The sequence below is a fragment of the Polypterus senegalus genome, chromosome 8 (genome assembly GCF_016835505.1).
Source record: "Polypterus senegalus isolate Bchr_013 chromosome 8, ASM1683550v1, whole genome shotgun sequence".
Classification (NCBI taxonomy): Eukaryota; Metazoa; Chordata; class Cladistia; order Polypteriformes; family Polypteridae; genus Polypterus; species Polypterus senegalus.
In genome coordinates, this window is record NC_053161.1 from 32906960 (window position 1) to 32929765 (window position 22806).

The window sequence follows — 22806 nt, forward strand, 5'->3', positions numbered from 1 at the left end:
CCGGGTGGAATTGAAGAGTCGCATAGTGTGGGGGAGGAACAATCTCCTCCCTGAATATGTGACTCTGAACAAACTAAAAATAAATGTCCTTGAAGTAAAATGCCTCAACACCTTAAAATACTATTACATTGAATCAACTGCAGAGTCATTTTATATATAAAAGGTTTCAAAGCTACCAGAGTAATATTTTTTGTAGCTTTACAAATTAGAATACACATGTTCGGTGTACAATTACTCTGATTGTGACAATATATACTGTACATAGTGCCTGTAGAGGGATCTTTATTATATTAACACTAGTAGGCTAATTAACAAAAAAAACCCACTAAACAACTGATTGATGCAGGTATAATTTACTTGAATAAAATGAAACTATATTTTTCCTGGTTAAAATTTACACATACCGTATTTCTGTATAATTTATTGGTTTAACGTAGAGAATGTATTCTAAATATCTACAGTATTGCGAGTCACCATTCAATTGCATTACAAATAAATCTCATAAATACCTGCCATTCATGTATTTATTTTTTCACAGATAATGCCCATAGGTAATGCATTCCCATTATATATTTTCTGCTGAGTGATAGTTAAAATGTATGATTACAACAGCCTCTGGTTCTGCTCCTAGGATGACTCCTAAAATATTCTTGTTTATCATGGTGTCGGAGAGTGGGGATGTATTGCAAGTTGGTTGGACATAGAAGTAAGAATTCTATTCTACTCTCTACATGTGATAACATTACTAATACAACTACTAATACCATAGGTTCTATTGGATCTTTAAAATATAAATAATTTTAGTTAAACATTATTACATAAGATGTATTGCAGTATTAAAGAAATACAAACACGCAATGTTTTGCATGGCAATTTTTTTATTCTGCTAAAATTACCCGTTCCACAGTTACTAGTTTTTTATTCATTATCCTCATCCATGGAAGAATCATTTGCAGAGGGAAGGAGTCGATGTCCTTTGGGAAGTGTGGGATAGATTTTCTGCCATCTTTGAGGGGGCCATATTATATGTGTTGCTCTTGCATGAAGGAGTCCAAGAGAAACCTGCAAAATAAGAAACTGCTTAATAAAAATAAGTCAATACACTCTTGCCACCTGAAAATGTCTTTATAGCTTCTGTTATGTAGAAATCAGATGTATAAATTAAGGAAAATTGTTCTGAAAATTGTGCACCATCAAGACACAGTATTTATTCATATAGATTAAGCTTCCAAACCAATGAATATGAAAAAATGTGTTCTGCCATTGTTAACTAAAACTGCTTAAAGTTCAACAGAACCAGACCAGACATTGTGATTTACTGATGTGTAATATGAGACATTTTGTAGTACTGCAGTGACAAAGGAAAAATGGTGATGCAGTATTTAGAACAGCAGTTTTATGAATCCAGTATGTTAGGTTCCGGTCTTGAGCTCAGCCATTGTGGTGCTGTGTAACTCCTATCCTTTATCTGTGTTAGGTTTTCCTTCTGTTATTCCTAGTTTCCTCTCATATTGAAAATGTGATGAAGTTTAGATTTCAAATTGTGTGTGTGTGTGTGTGTGTTTGTGTATGTGTGTGCTCTGTGAACTGTGAACCATGCAGGGTGTTTCCTGCCTTGTGCTGCCTGCTAGCCCATGACCCTGAACTACATCAAACAGATTTCAGAATGCATAGTATGTATGCATACAATGACAAGTCAAGTTAAAGAGACATTTAGAGATATCTAAACTTTTCAGATGTCTTAATGTGGAGATGAGTTAAGTAAAAATTAATTGCAAGTATCTGAAATTCGACATGGACTCAGATCTTAACTCTGCTGCTACATGGCTTGAGGAACCATGGTTGAATCTTGACATTCGTCTAAATTTTGTACAGGTACTTTGGTGACTTCCAACACTCTGAAGGTTAAATGTTAATTGGTGACTCTGAACTGGTTAAGTGCCGAGAGCCCTGCAACGGACTGACATCCCATTCTCAGGTGACTTTACATTTGGGCGTGGCACTTTATTATTTTTCATTACCAAATTCAGGGTTTTAGAGTGTCTCAAAGCAAAACAGAATATACATGTGGTCTTTTATACTATTAACCCTTGCAACCTATCTATTTTGAATTACAATCAATATACTGAAAGCCATTCACCTGTGCATGATCAAAATGTATCCTTTATGGAGACCAGATCAAGCAAGATATGGAGTGGATATGGAGTGTTCACAACAGCTCAGATGTTTGTCTCTTTCTTCAGTATTCACAAAGTCAATGGCTTAAGTGTGCCTGCATTCTGCCTCCTTTGTCTTTTCTGGATGACCAGTATCAAGAGAAGATGACATCATTGTTGACCAGATATGTTATTTCCTCTAGAGCTACCATCCACCATAATAAAAGTGTAAGAGTCTGTGTGCTTGTCTGTGTGTCCATCCAGTTGCTATGTCTCTGTCATTCCAAAAAATGACACATCACAAATATTTGTAGTAATAAAATGCATTGCATTTGTCATTCCAAATGATGGCGAATCACAAACATTAACATTGTTTTTATGAATCACATACCAAATGGCACATAACAGAGACATGGCACACTGCAAACGTCAACACTGAGGTGCATGTTGATTACTTAGATTTCAACCCATCTTAGACAAGCGGCACAGCTAGTAATTGCAATGAATGGGGTTTCCCCTTTGGAATGTTAATACTGTACTTCTTATGCCTCTTTTTCTCTAATTTTTTCACAAGCTATAAGCATATTTAGATGGAAACTATACTGTTATTATTCTAAGAAGAAGAATCTAAAACATGCAGTATCAAAGTTGCAAAAAAAATTAGCATACAGCATGTTCAACACTGTAAAAGTTATTGAGTGTTGAAATACATTATTAATTATCTGTATGTGATGCATCACCATCAGTTAATAGAAACTTGTTCTTTCATAATTGCATTGGAATCAACTGCCAAGTATTAACTTATTCATTCAATCATGGCCCATGTATTTCTAATTAGTAATTACACATTTAAAAAATGACTTTTGAAGTGTTCATGAAAAAAGGGAAGCAAAGTTACAAAACAAGAGAAGAAAGGTTTGCAAAATGCATATTGTGACGGGTGGCAACAGCCATTAACCGGCTGGGACGCATAGCTGGATGGTAGGACCGGGGGAGAGAGCATCTTCAAGGCACTACCTTCCCCGGGATGATAGAGGGCAGCCATCCTGGGCGGCTATGGCATCATGGATTCCCGCAGGGCACGATGAGAGTTGGAGTTTGGCACAGCCCTGTTGGGTTCCATGGGGGCTGCCAGGAGGATGAGCCACCTGGAACACTCCCAGGCAAGGCCGGACTGGGAAGCTTATTCAGGCCGGGAATCCCAAGTCTAACCCAGGCCACAAAATATACATCAGTTTTCTTGTACAGGCACAAACTCAAACAACCAATTAACTCCATTTTGTCTTGGAATTTTTTATGAATGAGGAGACAGTAGATTCAGCTTTTACACATACATTTCACTCTTAAACTTTAGTCTGAAGACTTCTTAAATGTAAACACTTCATAAATGAATAAACAATGTTGTTCTATAATATTTACATCAAAACAAATGTGCACTGAACCACTGTGCATAGATTATATTAGCAATTTCAACTGTGAGTCTGAAATCTACACAGCCGCTGTCAGTGTCTAGATGGTAATGCTGAATACTCTTCCACAAAGTTTGAAGTGTTGGTCAAAAAAGACCACTTTGAATTTCTTCAGTAGACAAAAGACTCAAAAAACATCTCAGTGCTACAGAATTTTATCAAGTATTTTTTAAAGAATGCACTTAGTAAACAAAAAACCTTTTGTGTAGCCTATTCAGTCACTCTCTCATCATAGTGCTAAGTTTTAACTATCAGAGTGCAAGAGAGGCACTTTAAAAATATTAAAATAAAGTAAAAACAAGACACATTCATTAAGAAACTTATCATGAAATAAAGAACAACAGGTAAATTTAAAAACACAAATTAATCCATTCACATATGTGTTTCATTAATTAAAAAAATAAAATAAAACATTTCATGTAGCCTATTCAGTCTGAGGGAAAAAGGAAAAAAAATTATGTTAAAAATGTTACCATGCACTACATTTCATTAAAATTTGAAATAAAAATAAAACAAAATAAATACACAGTAACAAATACAGAAACCCTTTCAAATTCCAGCTATAACTCAAATTATATTATAAACTATATAAATAATCTTAATATAAAACTTTAATCACCAAAACACCAGGCGTACGCACCTCTCATCATAGCGCTCCTGCTCTACTGTCAGAGCGTGAGACACACACAAACTCAAAACTTGATTTGAACCATCCAACCAGAAACCAGAAAAGAAACCTTCCATCATTAAACTGAAAGGATTTGTGCCCACTGCAGTTCAATAATGTCTGCTCATTTTCCAGTATAATAACATTATATAATTTCACCATTTTTTTATTTCATTGGTTGCTCTGAATGCCAGGCCAGGCCTGGCAGCAGGCCACTGGAAAAGCACCTGCTGATTATAAATGTCAGTCCAGCTCTGTTCCCAGGTCTGCTTAAAAGGAGCCATCTCCTTCCATTCGGAGAGCAAGAGTTGGGAGGAAGAGGGACGGAGCTTGTCAAGAGGAGTGGAGTTGGAACAGAGAGACAGACAGAAGAAGAAGAAGAAGAAGAGAAGAAGAAGGGACTTTATATTTGGTGCTTTATATACTATGCTGTTTTGGGGAGTGAGGTAAACGTATTTTCCCTTCGTAAATAAACATGTGCTGTGCTGAACTCATGTATCTGCATGTCTGTGTCAGGGCTGGGATAGCTGGAGCACCCCTGGTTTCCACAACATAAATGAGATTCTGGAGACCCAGTCCTAAAGACTGTTTGCTAATAGTGGCTAGATATGTTTCCTGTTATACAATTAACTTAAACTACTTTGCATTCAGTGTTATAATTAAATCTGAATTAAACCATAAGCACTAGTAAAGCATACCAAAATGTGATATTGCAACTAATAGTAGACAGGCAAAGCGACATGAACTAGGAGAACATTGGAGACAGGCAACAACATTATGAAATCCTTATTCGATGTGTATTGCCATTCCAGTGCTACAGTTAAACATTCTTCTAAACGTTCTAGAATTTTCAAACAATGATTTAAGAAAAATTACATAAATTATACATTTAGTAAAGTGAAGTGTAGTGGTTAAGAATTGAACTCTAAGCAGTGGTTCTCAACCAGGAGGCTGTGACTCGCTAGAAAATTTCAGTAAACTTCCAAGGTGGGGCCACATGATGATTAAAAGTAATAATAAAATAGCAACAAAATACTCAAATTACTAAAAATCAAGTTAACATCAGGAGAGTTCATTTTATCTTTTTAAAATGGACCCTTCATGAATATTCCAAATAATACTTACGGTGTGAAATGACTGACAGTTTTCTGAAACACCCCTTTTATCATTCCTTTTTTGTATATACTTTAGGAGGATCACATTTACACTTGGCACCACAGTTACTAATTTGTAGTTAGAATGGGAATGGGCTGCTCATAATGACCCAACGAAGAAAGAAAAAGTGAAATGAACATAACAAACCACACTGCCATAAAGAAATGTTGTGTTTCAAAATGATGCTAAAGACATGAGCTTCTCATAAAGGAAATGCAGCTCAGGACGTTCTAACTGCTAGTGGTCCACTCACTTTTTGAATCTTCACAGGTGTCGAGGCTTGCTGTTCTTCCAGGGCTTCTGACTACTGCCACAGTGCTATGAGATTCTTTCGTCTTTTTCACTGGCTTGATTGTTGTATGAGAACAGATAACATACAGTGTTTGGATTTCAACGCATGTTAAATGTGGGAATCACTTATTGAAACACCCAGTACTGAATCCAGAAGGTAACAAAATAGCTTCTGTAATTAACTTATGGAAAAAAACAGTCTGCAGCAACTAATTAACCATTTTAAAAAATGTTTTACTTTTTTATTTGCTGAAATAGGTCATCATTTTATGCATAATTTACCAAGTAATATTTAGGCCTAGTCAGTAGTGAGCAGCTTTTCTTGTACTGAAAAATATCTTCAGTGACAACTTCTTTACTTTGCTAAATACTGGTTATTATTTATCCTTAAAAATGGCAACTCATTTTAGACAATGACTAAATTCAGGCACTAGTAAAAAAAACCTTTCAATTTAATAAAAACACACAGTATTTTTTTAAATGGCTTCTGAATTTTGTATCATGCTTTATTCCTCACATATTCTTGTGTTTCTCTGGGGAAACGTGTAGGAATAAAAGTAGGAAACCACTGCTCTAAACCAAGGTTGGCATCTAAACTTGATGACTGAATAAAAGTGACCAGCAGAGAAATGTAAAAGGACAGAACAAAAGTGAAGTGAATGGACAGGGGAGTCACCTAAAAATGCATAAAAAATGCATTTGAAAAATGGACAGCTAGATTTATAAAAAAATGTTTTATTTAAAGAGAAAGCAGCTTTATAGGAAATATAAATAAAAATAAAAAAAATGAAGGCAAAGATCCAGGTTATGTCTAATTTTTCATTCTCTAGCATACTAATAGACCCTCTTAAGCTGTAGCAGCACAGTGTTCTTTACAAAGTCTGATTTCGCATACAGCTCCATCTGGCATGCTGTGGCAGAGAAAAGTCTTTAAATCCTTCATATTTTATACTGTCATCAAATATGTCAGTTTGAATTTCAGATATATTTCACAGATTACAATTATTTTTATATCAAAAGCATTATAACATTTGGAAAGGGTTTAATGCTCACAAATAACTGGAAAAGAAGAAGTAATGAAAATGGCATATATTTAAACATAGACCATCACACATTCTGCACATTGATATTGGTATGGAGAACTTACCATAATATACAGGAATCTAAGGCAATTCAAAACACACACACATATATATATATATATATATATATATATATATATATATAGGAGATGGCTGGAGGACATTAGGAGGGCTTACGCTTTCCCCAGACCATGTGGGGGCAACCGCCCTGATACCTTTGGGGGCCACGGGTACAGAGCTTTGAAGCTCAACCCTGTAGGGGACCGTGGTCACCGCCAGGGGGTGCCCCTATGCTTTTGGAGCCCTGGACCTCAGCATTTCCACCACACCTGAAAGTGCTGGGGGGAAAAGGTGCAGGGACACCCAGGGTGCTTCCGGGGATGCAGCTGGCACTTCTGCCACACTAGGGCGTGTCGGTGGAAGACTGTCAGGAAACACCTGGAGCACATCCAGGGGATTATAAAAGGGGCCGCCTCCCTTCATATGAAGGGTAGAGTCGGGTGGCAGAGGATGAGGTCTCTGGAGGAGGCAAGGAGGCGGCCTGAAGGAAAAGAAGGCGTTGTGTGTTGGCCAGGACTTTTGGGGACTTTGGGGTTGTGCTGCACTGTACATAGTTGCAAAATGGTAATTAAACATGTGTTGGGTGACATGAACGTGTCTCCCTTTCTGTGTCCGGGTTGGCTACCACAATATATATACTATATATACTGCTTCTCCTTTGCCGAGGCAACCACAGGTTTGCAGTGCAGCAGCAGCGCGCCGCTGGAACAACTACGAACCGATCAAGATCACGCTATACGCACCTGTCGCCGATGAGTGATGCAAGGGACATTATAAATGCAGGGAACAGTATAACTTGGCACTGACTCTACCCGTTTGCTGTGTCTATGTATAGGAGAGTGGTAGCTCCTGCTGCAATAAATAACCGTGCTGTTCCTGTTTCAAGTTGAATAAAGCTGGTTTTGTTAAAGTACTAAGACTCAGCCTCGTGTTTTGAGATGCAAGACAGTGACTTACACATCATATATATATATAGATAGTATACAGTATATCTTGTGATGTGTGGTTACAGACTTGCACAGTCTGGAGGTGAATCCAGATTTTCAAAAAAAGTCAGCCATATTGATGTGAAGACAGGAACAATCGAAAGCTTTTTCAAAAGGTAGTTGCCACTTCAGCACAGACACACACAGCAAGCAAGCAGTGACACTGATGTCCTCCTGTATTAGCTCCCTTCCTCAGATTAAAAGAACAGATAGCCTTCCTCAGAGACAATTCAGAAAGAAGAGCACAAGATCAGGTCAGGGGCTGGTTTAAATGTTCCCTGCATCATCCATCGTGTGACAAACACATTTCACAGTAAGCCTGCAAACTTGCAGTTGGACTGGCAGTGGGCAACCATTTCCTGAGTTCTGGTGCAAAGAGCAGTTGGGGGGTTGTTGTTGGGGTCTCAAAAATATTATTATATAGAGGCCTGGAAAGGTAAAATTAATTTTTGTGAATAATGTGGCCTGTTTAACACGATACAAAATATTGTTGCATTCAGGACCAGCAACAAGGTGATTGTGTCAGGCAGTGTTTTGGTCAGGGTGGTATTTTCATTTAATTTTTTTTTTTTACATTATGAAACAATAATACAAAAACGTTAAGTGTGAACCTGAAGAATTACATATACTTACAGTATTGTATTTATGTACTACCTTAAAAAAATGTGAGAAATAAAATTTTATTTAAAAGTTTAAAATTACACATTTCTCAATGCCTTGCCACATGTCAGTATGTGGTACTGGTATTCAATTCCTTGATTTATACATATCAACATAGGTGTAGGGGAGTGGGAAGAAGGGAGATTTATGTTAGTCCTGAAGCAATTCTAAAGAAAAGTAGCAAAAGTAAAAATTGCGTTCTCTCTTTTCTTTTTTCATGTCATGTTTCTGTAAAAATATTGAATCAATGTCATATCACATACGTGTCAAACACGTTTTCTTTGAGTGGCACTAAAACCTAAATAAGTCTCTAGTACCTCTGCATTTAACTTGTCAGTCTGCCTGGTAGCTTACAGTGCTTAATGCCCTAATATAATGATAAAATTCTACGAAACAGAAGTGTAATGATTATCCATACCTATTATTCCAGTTTGCAGTATCTTTGCTAATTTATGCAAAGAACGCAACTTAACTACAAAAGTAAGGCATGGCGTCAGTTTTTAAGCGAGACAGTAGCTACAGAGAACTTTTTTAGTGTGCCAGTAGCAAAGGTCCGGGTAGAGCAGTATTTTCCAGCACTTTTTCTGTGGTGGCACACTCTCTGTAACCCTAAAAATCACAAAGCACACGAGGATTCTACCAACCCCAAAAGCATTTAATCTATATACTTTCTAAACTGTCTGAAGGGGCAGAACTATCAGAGACACCAGGAAAAAGAAGAAGGTTGGAGGTTGGTGTTTGCAGGCGCAGCACTTAGTGAGCACTTTGGATACATTTTCCAGCTGCTTCATCCCTTTGCCTGCTCATACAGGCAGTCCTATACAGCGTACCAACATGAGTAGCTCTCCTTGTCCACCAGTTGAAACACAGTTGTTTAGAGTACAATTATAAAGTTGTTGATGGTGAAGAACAATTGAGGATGGCATTTGTGGAGTTTTAACACAAAATTTAATGTATGCCCATTTAAGGCTTGCTTATTTCAATAAAGTCAGTCTTTAGTGGTGCATTGAAAATATACAGTATTTTCGATTGTTTAATTTAACTTCAACATGTCTGTGTCTCATATCCAAACCAACTTGAGAATTAATACATTGGCCTTATTTTCTTATTGCTTTCTTTTCAACTTGCCCTTTAGGAGGTTGCTCAAATTCAGGTTGTACTTGCTCAAGTAGCATTTTGTTAAAAGGTCAGGTTTCAGGTCATTGTTTACGTTTAAACTATGCCATTACATTTTTAAAAATTTCTTTGTACACCATGTTCCAAATTATTATGCAAATTATATTTTTCTCTGATTTTCCTAAATAGCCGATGCAAGTGGCAGTCAGCATAATTTGTGAGTCATCAACCATTAGAGTATAATTCGAATGTTACTGAACAAACCTCCTAATGATAACAGTATGGTTTTCAAAAATAAAAAACTTAAAATGCACTGTTCCAAATTAGTATGCACAACAGAGTTTCAAAACATTTTATAGGTTGTAAAGAACTGAAAATGGTAATTTGTTGAATTTGCAGCATTAGGTCATATTTACTGAAATCAAAAGCTATTTCAATCAAAAACATCTTAACTGGTCAAGTTACATATTAACATAGGACCCCTTATTTGATAGCAGCTTCACAATTCTTGCATCCATTGAACTTGTGCGTTTTTGGACAGTTTCTGCTTGAATTTCTTTGCAGGATGTCAAAATCGCCTCCCAGAGCTGCTGCTTGGATGTAAACTGCCTCCCACCTCCGTAGATCTTTTGCTTGAGGATGCTCCAAAGGTTCTCTATAGGATTGAGGTCAGGGAAGGATGGGGGCCACACCATGGGTTTCTCTCCTTTTATGCCGATAGCAGCCAATAATGCAGCGGTATTCCTTGCAGCACGAGATGGTGCATTGTCATGCATGAAGATGATTTTGTTATGGAAAGAACGGTTCTTCTTTTTGTACCATGGAAGAAAGTGGTCAGTCAGAAACCCCACATACTTTTCAGAGGTCATTTTCACACCTTCAAGGACCCTAAAGGGGCCAACCAGTTCTCTCCCCCCATGATTCCGGCCCAAAACATGACTCTGCCACCTCCTTGCATCGTTGCAGCCTTGTTGGGACATGGTGGCCGTCCACCAACCATCCACCACTCCATCCATCTGGGCCATCCAGGGTTACACGGCACTCATCTGTAAACAAGACTGTTTGAAAATTAGTCTTCATGTAGTTCTGGGCCCACTGCAGCCGTTTCTACTTGTAAGCATTGGTTAGGGGTGGCCAAATAGAAGGTTTATGCATAACTGCAATCCTCTGGAGGATCCTGCTTCTTAATGTTCGTGGGACTCCAGAGGCACCAGCAGCATCAAATACCTGTTTGCTGCTTTGTAATGGCATTTTAGCAGCTGCTCTCTTAATCCGATGTATTTGTCTGGCAGAAACCTTCCTCATTTTGCCTTTATCTGCACGAACCTGTGTGTGCTCTGAGTCAGCCACAAATTCAACTATTTCATGCTTTTCGGCAGCAGAGATCCTTTTTCTTTCCCATATTGCTTGAAAATGGTGGTCTGCTTAATAATGTGGAACATCCTTCTTTAGTAGTTTTTCCTTTAATTGGGCTCACCTGGCAAACTAATTATCACAGGTGTCCGAGATTGATTTCAGTGATCAAAAGAGCCCTGAGACACAATACCATCCATGAGTTTAATTGAAAAACAAAATATTTAATCTTTATGACACTTAAATACAATTTGCATAATAATTTCGAACATGGTGTATTGTATCTACATTAATGTTATGATTCAGTGTATATTTACTTCATGATTTATGTATTTATTCTCTGATTGCATATTTTAATGTTAGACGTGATTAATTGCAATGAATTCCACACAATTATGTGATTAATTAGTTAATTTTTTAATTGATACCTAGCCCTAATTAATATATATATATATATATATATATATATATATATATATATATATATATATTGTGAGACTTGCCCGGACACCACCAGTCGGAGACCACATCTTCTTAAAACACACATGTTTATTTAACACTAATAAACACAGGATTAAAGTCCCGAACACCACAAAATGCTCACAGCTAATCAATCACCACAATATCTCTTCTCTTCCTCAGTCCTCGGCCGCCTGTCTCCTCCTGGGAGCTTCGTCCTACTCCCACTCCCGACTCAAGCTTCTCGATTGTAGTAGGCGGCCCCTTTTATTCCCGCCCAGATGTGCTCCAGGTGGCTGATGACGACCTTCCAGGAGCACTTCCTGGTGTGGCAAAAGTGCTGCTCTTTGCACCGGAAGCACTCAGGGTGTCCCTGGCAGGTTCATCCACCATCTTGCCTGGTGTGGCGGAAGTAACAGTTCTCCGGGTCTCATGAGGCTTTAGGCGCCTCCTGGCGGTGGCCACAGGTCTCAACAGGCCAGAACCTCTTTGCTCTTCTCCCGTGGTCCTCTCCTAGTCCAGGGCGGTTGCCCCCTCATGACCCGGAAGCTATTCATGTCCCTTTCTGGTCCTTTCATGCATCCTGGCCAGGTAGGAACCCCAGCAATCTGCCATATAGTTGGGTTGGAACAGTGCCTCGCTTTCCTGCAGGGCTACATGGGAATTGGAGTTGGGTGCAGCCCTGTTGGGTCCCGCAGGCACCGCCAGGGGGTGCTGCAGCTGGGCCTCTTGAGCCTGTATGGGCACCGTATTTGACACACCAGGAAGTGCAGCTGGAACTCTGCAATCAACCACCAGCAGCACTTCTGGGTGGACTATAAAAGGGGCCAGAAACCACAACTCAAGTGGCCAAAATCAGGAGGAGGAGGACGAGGTTGCCTGGGAGAAGTGTTGGAGGAAGAAAGAAGAGTGTGGTGTGTTTTGGTGGTGCATATTGTATACCTGGGACGGTGTTATGCCTGTGGGGTGAAGAAAAATAAAAGTGTGTTTATTTTAAACGTGCCTCTGCGTCCATCTGTGTCGGGTCAGGCACTCATATAGTGCCTTTTGTTACTATATATATATATATATATATATATATATATATATATATATATATATATATATATATATGATCATCTCAGGGAGACACTTTGAAGTCCCGCAAGACTACTTGCACGTCACGCCTTACTTACAAACTATTTCTTGGAGACACTTTAACACCCCGGGAGACAAGGAAGTGAGAGAAAAGGACAGCTGCTGTACAGGCTTTTAAATAAGACTGCGAGACATGCAGATCACGCAGCTCAGTAGCAGCAGCTGCTGTACAGGCTTTTAAATGATCATTACTCAGCGCGACATGCAGATCATGCAAGCCAGCCGCTGATTCGTCTGCATCTCCGTAGCGTGCATTCAGTCCCCCCTTCACAACGTGAGCAGCAGAGACGTGAAGTGGCGAGCATGAAGCGTGCCCCCGGAGAGAGGGGTTGGGGGATGGGCGAGCGAAGCAAGTAGGGGACAAAGCCCCTAGTATATATATATATATATATATATATATATATAGTAGCGTACAACCAGGGCCGATGGTGAAAGGGCCGAGGGAGAGAGTGTGGTCTATGCATTACCTCACCCGGGACAGTAGAGGGCAATCCCCCTCGGTTGCCTGCAGGGCATGCTTGGAATTGGACACTGCAGCCCTGTTGTGTACCGTGGATGTCACCAGGGGGAGAAGGCAGAGCCTTTCATGGCAGGGATGCCACCACACACAGAAGTGCTGCCAGAAGAAAATCTCGGGACACCTGGAGAACATCTGAGTGCTGTATAAAAGGAGACAGCTGTCACTACTACGGGAGCCAGAGTCAGGAGTGAGAGAGCTGAAGGAGGAGTGGAGAGCGAGAGAGAGTGCTTCATTGGTGCTTTTGTGTACTGTGCTGCTGTGGGGAATGAGAGAGAAGCACTTCTCCATGAAATAAACGTGTGGTGTGTCGAAACTTGTGTCCTGGTGTTTGTCTTTGTCGGGTTTGGGTGGGTGGTGCACCCCCTCCATGTCACAATATATATCTATACTAATAAAAAGGCAAAGCCCTCACTGACTCACTCACTCACTGACTCACTCACTCATCACTAATTCTCCAACTTCCCGTTCTACACATAATGGTCATAAACTGGAACCTATTTTCGTCCATATACTGTAATAGACTGCAGCTCGATGGCCGTGGGAGGCGGAGTTTCATCTCGCATCATCACGCCTCCCACGTTATTGAGTGCCTGCCCATATAAGGTAAATATTCATGGGGTCAAGGACTGTGCTTAGCATATTCATAAGTAAAAATATCTGAATCACAAACTGATGTTAATTATATTTTTTGAATTTATGGCCCCATTTTCATGAAATTTGGTAGGCGGCTTCCCTGTGCTAACCGAAACTAATGTACGTACTTATTTTGATGGTATGACGCCACTGTCGGCCGCCATATTGAACTTTCCAACGTCACTAATTTTCCAACTTCCCGTGTAGGTAGAAGACTGACCCCATATTCACAAAATTTGGTAGGTGGCTTCCCTGCGCTAACCAAAACCGATGTACGCAAGCAGGTTAAGCAGGTTTCATTTCGAAATTCTATGCGTAACGGTCATAACGGTCAACAACGTCTGCCATGTTGAACTTTCTTATTCATGGCTCCATCTTCACGAAATTTGGTAGGCGGCTTCCCTGCGCAAACCAAAACCAATGTACATACTTATTTCGGTGGTATGACGCCACTGTCAGCTGCCATATTGAACTTTCCAACATCACTAATTTTCCAACTTCCCGTGTAGGTAGAAGGCTGAAATTTGGCAGGCTCATTCCTTACAGCTTACTTACAAAAGTTAAGCAGGTTTCATTTCGAAATTCTACACGTAACGGTCATAACAGTTGATGTACGTACTTCTTTCGGTGATATGATGCCACTGTTGGCCGCCATATTGAACTTTCCAACGGTTTTTGTTATTTATTGGACCATCTTAAAGAAATTTGGTACGCGGGTTCCCAACGCTAACTGAATCCTACTTATGTACATATATATACGCCCATAGCCTGCAGCTTGGTCACTGTGTGAGGCGCCGTTGGGTCCCCCATCCCAACGCCTCCCACGTTGTTGGCTGCCTGCCTATATAAGGCCGTCCAGTCTCTACATTCCCTTCCTTGCTTCGCAAACGGGATTCACGTCTCACTGCTGATAATTGCAGCCTTTTTATTTAATCCACGGCTTCTCCGCCGTTTTTTTGTTGGTTTATTACGATTATAGTTATTGTTTAGGTATTTTAGACTTACTTTACATTGTTCAGGTACCCATTTCCTTTACCATTCCAACCGTACCCCCATTAACATGTCTATTGAGGTGATCACCATCGATCAAAGAACTGTCACTTACCAAGTGGTTTCCATGTCCAGAGATGGCACCTGCCTTTTCCATTCTCTTTGTTACATATTGCACGGCCATATCAGGCTTACTCTTGATATCCAGAGGAACATTGTGTTTTATGTATTGAATGACTGGGACAGGTTCAAGGTGTGGACTGATGATGGTACAGGAGATAATTATACTTTATATATATTTTCCCTCAGTTTAAAAAGGTTTAATTTACATCTTAATAAAAATTTTAAGGCAGTACTTGCCATGAAGCTGGTATTTTGCTAGTATATATATATATATATATGTACATGGATGAATATGAGCAAATCTTTATTGCCATTGTACAAGTACAATGAAACTGTATATATATAAATATATATATATATATATATATATATATATATATATATATTGGGTGGCACAGTGGTAACGCAGCTGGCTCGCAGGAAGGAGACCTGGGTTCACTTCCCGGGTCCTCCATGCGTGGAGTTTGTACGTTCTCCCCATGTCTGCATAGGTTTCCTCAAGGGGCTCCGGTTTCCTCCCACAGACCAATGATATGCAGGTTAGGTGCATTGGTGATCCTAAATTGTCCCTAGTGTGTGCTTGGTGTGTGGGTGTGTTTGTGTGTGTGCCCTGCGGTGGGCTAACGCCCTGCCCGGAGTTTGTTCCTGCCTTGCACCCTGTGCTGGCTGGGATTGGCTCCAGCAGACCCCCATGACCCTGTGTTAGGATATAACGGGTTGGATAATGGATGGATGGATGGATATACATATATATCCATCCATCCATCCATCCATTATATATATACAAAAACACGGCTACATACAGTTAAACAGCTTGCTCAGGTTAACACAAAGAATAAGATTTAGATTTAGGGACTGATCTACCAAGTGGCTCAATAAAGATTGCACCTAATCTAAAACTGAAATTGTATGTAGCTTTACCACATTAAACTACCCTTGCTGAATTTCATCTACATACAGTGTATCTCTTTTTCTTTTGCTTATGTTAGAGAGATCTTTCATAATTTTCTAGAACTTAATTTCAAAATGCTCATTACTTATACATACAGAACATCTTCATTTCATTCTCTTCCCTGATCTTAAAATAAATTAGAGTTTAATCTGGCAAAGTAAACAAAAATCCATCTATAAAAATGATACCCATATAAATAATATAATAAGACCTTCAGAAAGAAATTGGGGTTATCTTCTGTTATATGACAAAATGAAAGGTTTAATAATTAAAGTAATTTTTTTCTTACATTTCAAAGATAAATTCCCCCACCACCTTTGTCATTTTACAATGTTATATTAATTCATGGTGACATTCATCAACTCACAATATCATTAAAGGTTGCATGATAAAGCAACTTGGCCTCAACCTGAATGTACTTGCTTCTGCTATACTGGAGGTGTTTTTAATTAAATTCTCTGCCCACATATTTGTCTACATGTTGAACTTTCTGGAAGAGATAGCAGTCTACCAGACCTGCATAAAATAGTAAGTCAGAAGCCTGTATTTTAAAAGATGATTTGTCATATAGACAAAGTAACTTGACTACTAATGCTTATCCCATCATTTTCTTTGTATATACTGTAGTGGCACAACCCACAAAATAATAACATAACATACAAAGAAAATACAAATTATCTATAAGAATAAAGAACAAAATGGCATTGATAACACAGTTTCTAATATAAAATTATTCATTTCATTGTATTATTAATAGTAGTAGTTGTAAATATTCATCCATTAATCTATCTTTTATTCATATTTTTTGAAAATGAACCCAAGTTTAAGCCAGTAGTGCTAGAATCAGCCATTGCAGGCCACACATAATTTAGGGACACCAGTTAACCTAACATGCACTTTTTTGGGGGGTCCCTGGAGCTGAGAGGCAGGAAGGCTAACCACTGGTCATTGAACACAGGGAAAGTTAATTAAAGAAAAAAAAACACACACACACCCACTAGTAAGACATACCTTACAGACTTAACATTAACTGTCAAAGAATAATGCCATGAAGACAGCTGATCTGTGTATAATTTTCTTATCTCTTCAAACAAGAAGAATTCAATGTGGCAGAGTTAATACAGAGATTTTATATTATTACTCTACTTTATAATAAAAAGATTAGGGCATCTGTCATGCTGAAGAAGTTTACTTTGTGAAAAAGCTTTTACTTCTGGAATATGATAACACATGCCTGTTATTGCTAAAACCAAGAAGATCAAATTAAAGATGTGCCTTAATTATATCTCTTTTACAAAAAAGAGAGAATGGAAGGTATAATCTTACAAATCTTATCTATCCAATCACACGTGTAATATGTACTTTAAATTAAAGATCATGAAAAAATGAACCACTGATTGAAAAATTCTGCCATCACTTTTCAGGATTCTGCAGCACCCTGGTACAATGCTGCTGTAGCAAGAAAAGCTGAATAAATCAATTGCAGTTCATACAAATTTGTCTTCACAAAGAGGCTGATTAGTGTAATTTTAGAAAGAGGTTATTTATCACATGATGCATTACATAACTATATATTGATGCTAGCTTGCCTGTCTGAGAATTTCTCGAGGCCTTTTCCCTTGTGGGTGGTGTGTCTGGCTGCGGCTCTGCTGCTGTCAGCCATGTGGAGGTGTTTCGCTCTTTGCTCTCCATTCTCCAGCTGTGGCTTCCCAGACGAAAAAGCCATACTGTGAGGATGGAGAGCAAGGCGGCACCCCATCAAGCTCTGTAAGCAGTGCTTGAGTGCAGATTGAGCTGACTTGAAAAGATGCGTGATCATAAAAGTGTTTATTAACAAAATATGTGATGCAAAAGAATAATCAAGAGAATGGGCAGAAGAAGCCAAATGATCAGGCAGAATTTCCTCACAAGGAATAGGAAACAACAGAATGCAAAACCATTTGAGGTATTACACTGAATATCAAAAAATGAACAATAGGACTAGACAAAATCAAAATCCAAAAATCTAAGGAAAACAACACAAATACACGAATCAAGAACACTAGAAGCAGCAGAGATGCTCGGAATGGTGGATGTTGCAAATCTGTAATGTACACGTTGTCATCTGAGCTTCCCTTTATATTTTCTCTGTCACTCACATCATGTGATTCATATGTAATTAGTACTGCATGGCAAAAGACACAGACAGGTGGTCATTGGGTAAACAGGCAGGCAACAGAAATGGCTAGAGGCAGAACCAACTTGGAATGCTCTCCTTTGTACCAAATTCCATTTAATTGTGCTTCTATAATTAGGCTACGAGTTATTGGTCTCTTGCCTTGGCATTTCCTTTGTTCTTTACTTGCTTTACAACTGAAATCCGAACAGCCTTTTCAACAGCACTTTTGGTACTTGTGATTTTTGTTCATAATGCACAAACGCCAGGAGCTTGATTTTGTCCATCAGCAAACAACTCTCTGAGACAACAATACCAGTTGCTTCTTCCTGTTTTTCATTAATGTTAGTATGCATGCTTTTCTTTCTATATTTTATTCACATTTGTATTGACGGATACCACTTAGATCACATCACAGTCATACAATTCTGAAAGCCACAGGGTATCTTTTTCTCATTTTACTTTCCGTTGTGTGCTGGATATGGTATTTCTTAAAGTTCATCTAATCAAATACTAGCACATTTGTTACTAGGAAGGAGTTCTTTCTCTCTCACTCTCTCCCCCAATCATGGCTTTCATTTCATTTGGTGTTGTTACCATGCTCATTGCTTTAACAAGCTAAGTAATTATTATATACAAGAATATGTCAGATATATAACACACATTGTTCATTCCACTACTCCAATAACAAGGTCATTGCGAGATTGAAACTTATTATGGCATCAAAAAGTGCAAGGCAGGAATCAGCCATGAACAAAGCACCAGTGCATTGCAGAGCTCAATCACGTACACAGACACATTCACATACGGGCAGTTTAAAACTGTCAGTTAACCTAATCTGCGGAATAGGCGAGTAAGAAATCTTTGCATACTATCTAGGATACCCCCATTACATTTTATGGGAATCAAGAATTCTATAAATGTTCATTTCTCATCTCTGATGCTGACCCATATTTAGTGACGAAAGATAAATCAGAAGACATATTGGTACTGATAAAATGTGATCATTTTTCACCCTGAATGCCAGCAACAACAGGGCACAAAAGTATTCAATACTGTGATCTGTAAATGTCTTACTTGGTAAGGGTTAAATAAAAAAAGATAATAAAGCCAACTATTCATCAAAAAGAAGTTCTCTTGAACAAGCACATAAACTACTTCATATATAAATGAGAAAAGAAAACTTGAGATAACTGCATCACTGCCTTCAGCCCCTTTGTTAGTTTAATTGAGAAAGTGAAGATATTCAGAGAAAATGCAATAAAATAAACTCTATTGTGTGATATTCATTGGTGCAGAACATGATGTTTCCATTTTTAGGAACTAGGCAATAGTGCAGAAAGAAAGTGTATACTGTATTACATTTATTTAATTTGATTATAAATATCATGCAACTCACATAGATCAAGAATGCTTAGAGGAATCTAGGTAGGCTTTACTCATGTATCTAGAAACCAAAAGTCTTCGCAATCTACATAATGAATTAAAAAAGCAGTATCTGAAAAATATCAATATTTCTTTCAGATAGTATCACAAGATGAAACTGGACTTGTCAAAGGTACATATACTGTATATTGTGTAACCTTTGAGGAATGATATACTGTACAGTAGTATATGCCTACCTCTGCAGTAGCCAAACCATGAGAGATCTTTGAATGCAGAAAAAGCTCTTGTTGCAGAGGAACTGGGATATCTCATATTTTGGGATAATATTAAGCCATGATAAATCCATTGTGATCTCCTACATTATAAAGCTAGTGCTAAAACACATCATACTTAACTGGAATAGCCCTAACCAAAACTGAAATGCTGTTTAAAAAAGCCTGCTGGGTCCTCTGCCTCTGTCTTGTCTTTGATGTCTTAATAAACATGTGGAATTCTTTCATAGCGTCTTTTTGGTCTATATGACTCTCTGAACTGGGCAGAGGTGAGGTGTTACATATTATTCTAAAATATGTCAGTTTTCTTGAAACTTGTACTGTGTACTCTTGTTTGTATTATTTTTTGATGTAATAGTGTGATATTAGGTTTAAAATAAATAAACTAAATAGTGAAAGTATGTGAAGAGAAAATACAGCTATGTTATTTCAATGCAGATATCCATTTCAGATTAAAATCCACACTGAGTTTTAAAACCTAATATCCATCCATCCATTATCCAACCTGCAATATCCTAACTACAGGGTCACGAGGGGGTCTGGTGGAGCCAATCCCAGCCAACACAGGGTGCAAGGCAGGAAACAAACACCGGGCCAGGGTGCCAGCCCACCGCAGAAAACTTAATATTTAATAATACAAATACCGTTATAAGGGATGGTAAGATACCACACTGTGTTCCATTCGCACCAATCTACGTCTTTACTTTGTTTCCTTAACAGTATATACTGTAAACTTTAAAGGTTACAGGAAAGATCAATTTTCTGTACTGACCAAGAACTTGTACATGAGTGCATCTTTGCCTGCAACTAACTGTATCCATGGTAGCTGAAATTATACATGATATGGAACATATATGTATATATATATATATATATATATATATATATATATATATATATATATACATATACATTTTGAATTTTCATTCTTGTTATATTGTGTGGCTGGTGATAGACTGGTATGCCATTCAAAGCTACTTGAAGCTTAATGTCCAGTACTGCCAGAAAGGGCACTAGCTCCCTGTAACAAAGAAATTGATAAGAATACATTTTTGATAAATCAGCAGGGACATTACAGGTCAGAATGTCAAGTGACAGCCTGGTGATAGTCTAGTAAGCTTGCAGTAATTTTATTTGTGTTCAATCCAGGACTGATTCAGCTTTTTAAATATTGAAGCTGGCATATGCTTCAGGTTTTTATGATGCTGTACTGAGAAAATGGATAGAAAAATGGAAATATATATGTTGTCAAATTGTGGATTGTTCCTAAAATGGAGAGGATGATACAGAAACAATCTTGCCTTATGATGCAGTTGCAGTGTGTAGAGGTTAGGTGTATATTGTGTAATAAAATACCAAGATAAATTAAATACCTAGCTGGAAGTGCTGCCAATATTGGTGTGCAACAATTCTGGACATAACTTCACGTCTACATAAATGTCTTCCTTTCTGTTTATATATCAGTGTATGTTTTAACCTCCAGCTTTTATTTATGATGAAGAAAAAAAAAATTGAACATCAAGAAAAAGAACAATTTGGAAGAAGAAAGTACTGCTGCACATGATCATTAACAGTCCCTAGCAATTACATATTTTACTTAGGAGTTTAGAATTTGAAGCAATTAGAATCAACATTCTCTCCGGGCTGTGCGGATCAGTACTGAAAATTCTGTGCACTAGGAAATGCAGGCTCAGGAAATCAACTGATGAACAGTGCAGTGCTAGATTAAAAAAAAAGAAAAACAATACACTAGGCCTATTCCATTAAGAAAGCAAAAAGAAACCTCAGTAATATATCTTGCTGTGTTTATTAAAATAATATAAACTGCTCTTTAAATAAGTTTAGTCAGACACTGTGCAAAATATTAACCTCAAGCATATTTCTTCAAGGCTGCTGCTTTTAACTCAATTTCTTGCACTCACACTCCCTGTTATGCTGCCAAATGGCAGCAAAGATAACCTGTAAAAAGTCATTAGCAATTTTCAGACTTTTATGATTGATTTTTCAGTCTCACACTGGTGTATAAGCAAATTGGCTGTTTTTTAAACACACATTTTGAAGCTAAAGAAACTTTAACAATTCGGCCAAGTGTCTCTGCTATTTAAATGTCGACAGAATCAATCAGGTGTTGATTCTGATGAGACTGAATGTGAAAAGAAAATGGCAATGAATTAAGACTTCAGCAGGACTAAAGGGAAGTCTGCTGCTCATTAAATGCACAATAAATCTTGACTGTTTTTCAGACATTTCAATGCTTCCTCCTGGGGCATTTGTTAAGTTTATTTTGAAATATCTGTACAATATACATTTGCATTTTTTTATTTGTTTATTTATTTTACATATTGATTGTATTATTTGTTCTGTGAGTCTGTATTCTTGTTTTTATGATTCTGCTGCTGTATGCATGTGAATTTCCCCTTGGGATTAATAACATTTATCTAATCTAATTTAAATCTAATACAAAAAACCCAAAGATAATTAAGAGAAAAGCTATTAGATGTATTTCAGGACTGACTCTTTTCAGTCTGAACAAACAGACAAGCAGTAGTGACATAACTCAAATTAATTTTAAATAGAGTTTATATATAGTAAATGGCACTTTTACTTTAAAATATGCCATTTTGCAAGGGCACAAGGGCAAAGTTGGAAGCTAGTAAACTTTTTACAAGAAAATGTATTTGACCCCTACACTTCATAATGATCAGCAATACTGTGTCATTGATCCAGCATCCTGGGTTTGAATCCTGTGCCTGATCATTGTCTGCATGGAGTTTATCCAGGGATGTGTCCTGGGTTGTGCCCATTGTTGCCAGGAAAGGCATTGGATTCCCACAACCCTAAATTGGAATAAGCAGGGTTGAAAATGTTATGCTGAATTGCATTTGTTTTGGAAAGATTTCTTGAAAAGGTAATAAAAAAAAATCATGTCTAAAATATACAACAAAATATGTCAAATCATTGGCTATTCTATTATAATTCAAAGAAGACGATTTACAATTATTGCTCCTTTGAATGACATAAGGCAATATAAAACATTCATAATCTGCTACTACCAGGTGATATAAGAAAGAATGACAATGTGTATTTAATTTAAATGTCTACTGCATATCTTGGAGAAACTGTAGACTCTTTTGTATGTTAGACACATGCACAGTGAGCACCTCATTAGAGTGCTTAGGGAGAA

At 38.0% G+C, this 22806-nt stretch overlaps 1 protein-coding gene across 1 annotated transcript in view; it reads right to left on the reverse strand.

Annotated features, from left to right (window-relative positions):
- Positions 1 to 869: 869 nt before the first annotated feature.
- Positions 870 to 22806, reverse strand: part of immp2l (inner mitochondrial membrane peptidase subunit 2) — a 1365073-nt gene continuing 1343136 nt past the window's right edge. Inside the window, exon 5 of the mRNA XM_039762139.1 lies at positions 870 to 1062. Coding sequence (XP_039618073.1) covers positions 919 to 1062 — 144 coding nt within the window. The 3' untranslated portion in view covers positions 870 to 918. The remainder of the gene's footprint in view (positions 1063 to 22806) is intronic.